The 4,507-nt window shown below is 67.7% G+C and overlaps 1 protein-coding gene across 1 annotated transcript in view; it reads right to left on the reverse strand.

Annotated features, from left to right (window-relative positions):
• Positions 1 to 3,204, reverse strand: part of KCNQ1 (potassium voltage-gated channel subfamily Q member 1) — a 274,919-nt gene extending 271,715 nt beyond the window's left edge. The window contains exons 1-2 of the mRNA XM_040465810.1: positions 3,094 to 3,204; positions 2,840 to 3,001 (exon numbers count right to left, since the gene is read on the reverse strand). Coding sequence (XP_040321744.1) covers positions 2,840 to 3,001; positions 3,094 to 3,204 — 273 coding nt within the window. The remainder of the gene's footprint in view (positions 1 to 2,839; positions 3,002 to 3,093) is intronic.
• Positions 3,205 to 4,507: the final 1,303 nt, after the last annotated feature.

The raw sequence follows: 4,507 nt of genomic DNA on the forward strand, positions 1-4,507 counted from the left end.
GGGGGGCAGCCGAGATGGTGGCGGGCAGCCGGGATGCTGGGGGGCAGCCGAGATGGTGGCGGGCAGCCGGGATGCTGGGGGCAGGTGGGATTCTAGAGGGGCTGCTGGGATGCTGGGGGGGCAGGTGGGATTCTGGAGGGGCTGCTGGGATGCTGGGGGGCAGCCGAGATGGTGGGGGGCAGCCGAGATGGTGGCGGGCAGCCGGGATGCTGGGAGGCAGGTGGGATTCTGGAGGGGCTGCTGAGAGGGCAGCCCCGTGCCATGGAATGAACTATGTGCTCTGAACGGGACAAGCCTTGTCTGGCAGGGAGGTGTTCCTGGGCAAGAGGAGAGTGGAGGCCAGACCACACAGGGCCTGAGGCTGCCAGGGGCTGCCCCCACCCTGGGGCCGTCGTCCGTGGGTCTGGTTTCCACGGACAGTGCAGGGCCTGGGGTCCCAGCGACACATCGGGGTGCCGGCCATGACTGCCAGGGTCCCGGTTCGCAGGGCCTGGCAGCTTCGGCAGCCTCCATCCTGTCCACCTGCCCCCCCCCCCCAGCTGCGCCTGGAGGCCCTGCCTGAGCTCTCGAGGATGGGGCAAGTCGCCACCTGAACTCAGGGCCCCCAGTTCACACAGCCCTCTGCGTGCAGGGACACCCGGCATGCCTTCCGCCCACCCAGACTCCAGATGTCATCGGGGCCTCTCAAAACCCAAGAGCCAAGCTCCCGGTACCAGAGTGACCACCCCAAGCCACTCGGGGCGCTTCATGGGCCGAACTGTTTGCCCCCCAATTTCACATGTGGGAGCCCCAACCCCCAAGCACCTTGGAATGTGACTACATTTGGAGATGGGCTCGTTAAGGAGACAGTTGGGTAAACTGAGGTAACTGGGATGAGGCCCTGGTCCTGTAGGGTCAGTGTCCTTGTAAGAAGAGACGCCAGAGAGCCCCCACCCCCCGTGTGAGGACACAGAGAGGGCACGCTTGCAAGGGGGAAGGGCGTCCTCGCTGAAAGGACCATCCCGGCCCCTGATCTCCGACTTCCGGGCTCCGGGCCGTGGGGGATAAATGCTGTTTAAGCCACACGTCTGGGTGACTTTGCTGCGGCCGCCCCAGGACACTCGGACGTGCTCCGTGCGGCCCAGGACTCATCATGTGATACCCTCAAACGAAGAGACATGTCCCACGCTCCCCGCTTTTCCCCAGCTGCTGGCCGCTGGGACCTGAGGCCGCCCAGCGGGAAGGACAGTCCCCACCCTGGGAAGCAGGTGCAGGTGAGAAGCATCACCCACGTCTCACCTGCAGAGGAGGTGGACCCCCTCCCCCGGCCTGTACCGGGGCCACTGGCGCAGGGCTTCAGAGACATTCCTCGCCAGGACAGTGGCGGCTGACACACTGCCCGGGTGCAGGAGGAGCCTTCTCCGGGCTGCAGCCCCCAGGGCCTCGGCACGGGCCAGGCCAGCACCTTCGGCTGCTCCCATGGGCGCCCAGGACCGGGGGAGAGTTCTGTCACCCAAAGGCTGTCAGCGTCACCATCCTGCTTTTGGACAGTGAGCACGTCCCTGCTTTTACACGAGAAAGCGTAGCCTATCAGGACGATGAAAGCGATATGCTGGGCCAGCGAGCGGTTCCACGGTGCGACCATCTCCACGGACGCGGGAGAGAGCTGCCCGCAGTCAACACCCTCACGTCAGACTCGGAGAATGCCGCCGGTCAAGAGAAGACCCACTGCCCGCCAGCCCGAGGCCGGCACCCTTCCTCACGAGAAGCCCCGGGAGCGCACCCAGCCCGCAAGGCCGGGGGCCCGGCAGCCGCGACGGCCACCACGCCGACCCCCACTGGGCCCCGCGAGCCACACACGCCTCTGCCGGCCGCGACCCCACGTCCAGAGAGAGCCACCAACAGCTTTCATACGTACAAGGGGGCCGCGAGCGAGCGCGACCTCCAGAAAACACGGAGGCGGCGGCAGCTGTGGCCTGCGCGGTCCGAGCACCCATCTGTGACGGTAGCCGACAGTGACCACTGTCGCCGTCACCAGGGACAGCCGTCACCGCCGCGGTCGGAAGCCCCCATCGCGAACCTGTGCGCCTGGCAGACGGGTGCGCGACGGTCGTGGACGGGAGACCTCACCAGACCAGACCGAGGGCAGTCTCCCCACGCTCGTCCCCCAGCTGCCCCCAGACTTCTCTGAACGCTAGGCAGCTGGGCGGCAGAGGTCGCTGGGAAGACCACACGAGTGAGGACGGTCTGCCACGGGGACGCTACGTCATGAGATAGGACAGACCTCAGCACACAGTCACGGAAGCTGCGCGGCCCTGGGGGAGAAGTCGGACCAGGGGGACGGAGCAGCAGAGCCTCCACGAGGGTCTATGCGCCCCCGGGCTCTGGTTTACCATGAAAACGGCACCTCGAGGCAGGGCGGGAAGACGCAGGTCTGTGGACGGGGCCAAGCAGGCGGCCAGAGGCGCGGGGTGGGGCGAGACCCCCACGGGGTCGGCGTACCGGCCTCAACCCAGGTCAGGAGTCACCCCCCCCCACCCAGGCCACCGGGCAGGCTTGGCGAGCCGTGCGGACAGGTCCTCCTGTCCTCCTTTTCCAGCGCAGCTCGGAGCCCCCTCCTCCAGGAAGCCCTCCCAGACCACCAGTCCCAGCCTGACGGCGGTCTTCCCGGCAAGTGTGGGGGTCTCTACGCCTCCGGTCCCCGGCTGCTGGCCGGCAGGGTGGGAAGGACATCAGTCCGGGGTCACCGTGCGGGCGGGAGAGGCCCAGAGCAGCTCACTCCATGCCATGGCCCGCTCGCCTGGCAGACCAGAGCCCCGGCGGCTGGGGCAGCGGTCCAGCCCCTCGCATGGCTACGTACCATCCAGAAGAGGGTCCCTGTGGCCAGGGCGACATACTGCTCGATGGTGGACAGCACGCTGAAGATGAGGCAGACCAGGACGATGAGGAAGCTGCAGGGCGGGAAGACACGGTGGTCAGCTCCGCGGCCAGCCCGCCCGCTCCCTCCCGCCCAGACACAAGCCTAGGCCCGGGGACCGGAGGGGCTGCCCACCACCCCCCGCCCAGTGGGGCCACGCCCCTTCCCTCCCCCCGTCTCAGAACTCCAAGTGCCACCCAGCCCGAGGCCCACCGGCCGGGGACCAGGCGCATGGAGCGGGGCGTGGTCAGCCAGCCGTAAAGGACGAGGCCCGGGCCCCCGCTACAGCGGGACAGACCCCGAAACATGGGCGTCGAGAAGCCACGCTTATAGACCACGTGTCGCGTGACTCCGTTTACGTGAAGCGTCCACCATGGGAGGCCCACGGGCACGGAAGGACGACCGGGCCCAAGTCCCATCTGCGCACGGACCCCGCCGGCCCCCAGGAAGGGACGTCAGGAGGGGTTCACCCCCGAGCTCCTGGGCAGAGGTCACGGGGAGGCCCCTGTGCAGACAGCTGCGGCGGAGACTGGGCGGGGGGGGGGGGGGGGGCCCCGCCTGAGGAGCCCCTCCTGGGACGGCCACCGGGGGTTCTCCACCGAGGGCGGGGGGACGGGGGACGCCCCCCCAAGTGTCGTGCTTCCCCAGCCCCGCTGCGTCCTGAAGGCTAAACGGTCAGTCAGGTGTCGTGACACACACAGTGTGCTTCGTGTCTACTCTGTCCTGTCCCGGGTGGGCCTGCGGGCCCCAGAGACCCTGAGGCGGGGTCCCTGCCCTCGGGGGGGCTCAGGACCTCCTGCCTCCACGGGGCTGAGACCACGGCTCCGGCCCAGTCCGCCGCCTATGCGTCCCGAGAGCTGGGACACGAGGACCAGGAAGAGAAGGATCTGACCCGTTTTCTGGGTCAGGGTGCGGGAGTAGGGCGGGGTGCAGAAGAGGCGCCAGCCCCCCGAGGCCACGTCGGCCCCGAGGGACAGTGCCCTGCTTGTGCCGCTGGCCAGGGGCCGGGACCGCAAGCACCAGGGACGTCCTGAATCTTATCGGTCATCATCTCTGTACCTGCGGCGGCCAGGTGCCCTGGGAACACGGAAGAATGCGGGAGGCCTGCCAGGGCCGCCGTCCAAGACAGCGGGAGGGCGCTCCAGGGTGCGGGGGCAGGACGCAGGCGGGGAGCTGAGTCGGGGGTGTGCCCAGACCCCCGGGAGGCGCTGTGAACCCACGGCGAGGTCTCTCCAGCCCACCCTGAGGCACCTTTCCACCCTGGGATGCTTCCGGTGAAGGTCAGAATCATACACGCAGACCACACTCGTGCAGAAAGCACAGGCTGTTCCCGGAGCCCTCGGAGCCCCAACACCAAAGAGCGTGGCCGCCGGGCTTACCCTGGGGTCTAAGCTAGAATTCGGGGAGGCTGAAACATAGCGGTGGATCACAGCAGAGCACGGGCGCCGGGGCTGGGGGGGGGGGGGGGCGGGGGGGTCCGTGTTTCACAGGGACAGAGTTTCTGTTTGGGAAGACGGAAAGTTCTGGAGACGGAATGTGCTTCATGTCCCTGAACTGTGTACCTGACACGGTTAAGATGATAAATTTTGTGTGTATTTTACCACAATTTTC

The sequence above is a fragment of the Herpailurus yagouaroundi genome, unplaced genomic scaffold, assembly GCF_014898765.1.
Source record: "Herpailurus yagouaroundi ecotype Mexico unplaced genomic scaffold, PumYag 569, whole genome shotgun sequence".
NCBI lineage: Eukaryota > Metazoa > Chordata > Mammalia > Carnivora > Felidae > Herpailurus > Herpailurus yagouaroundi.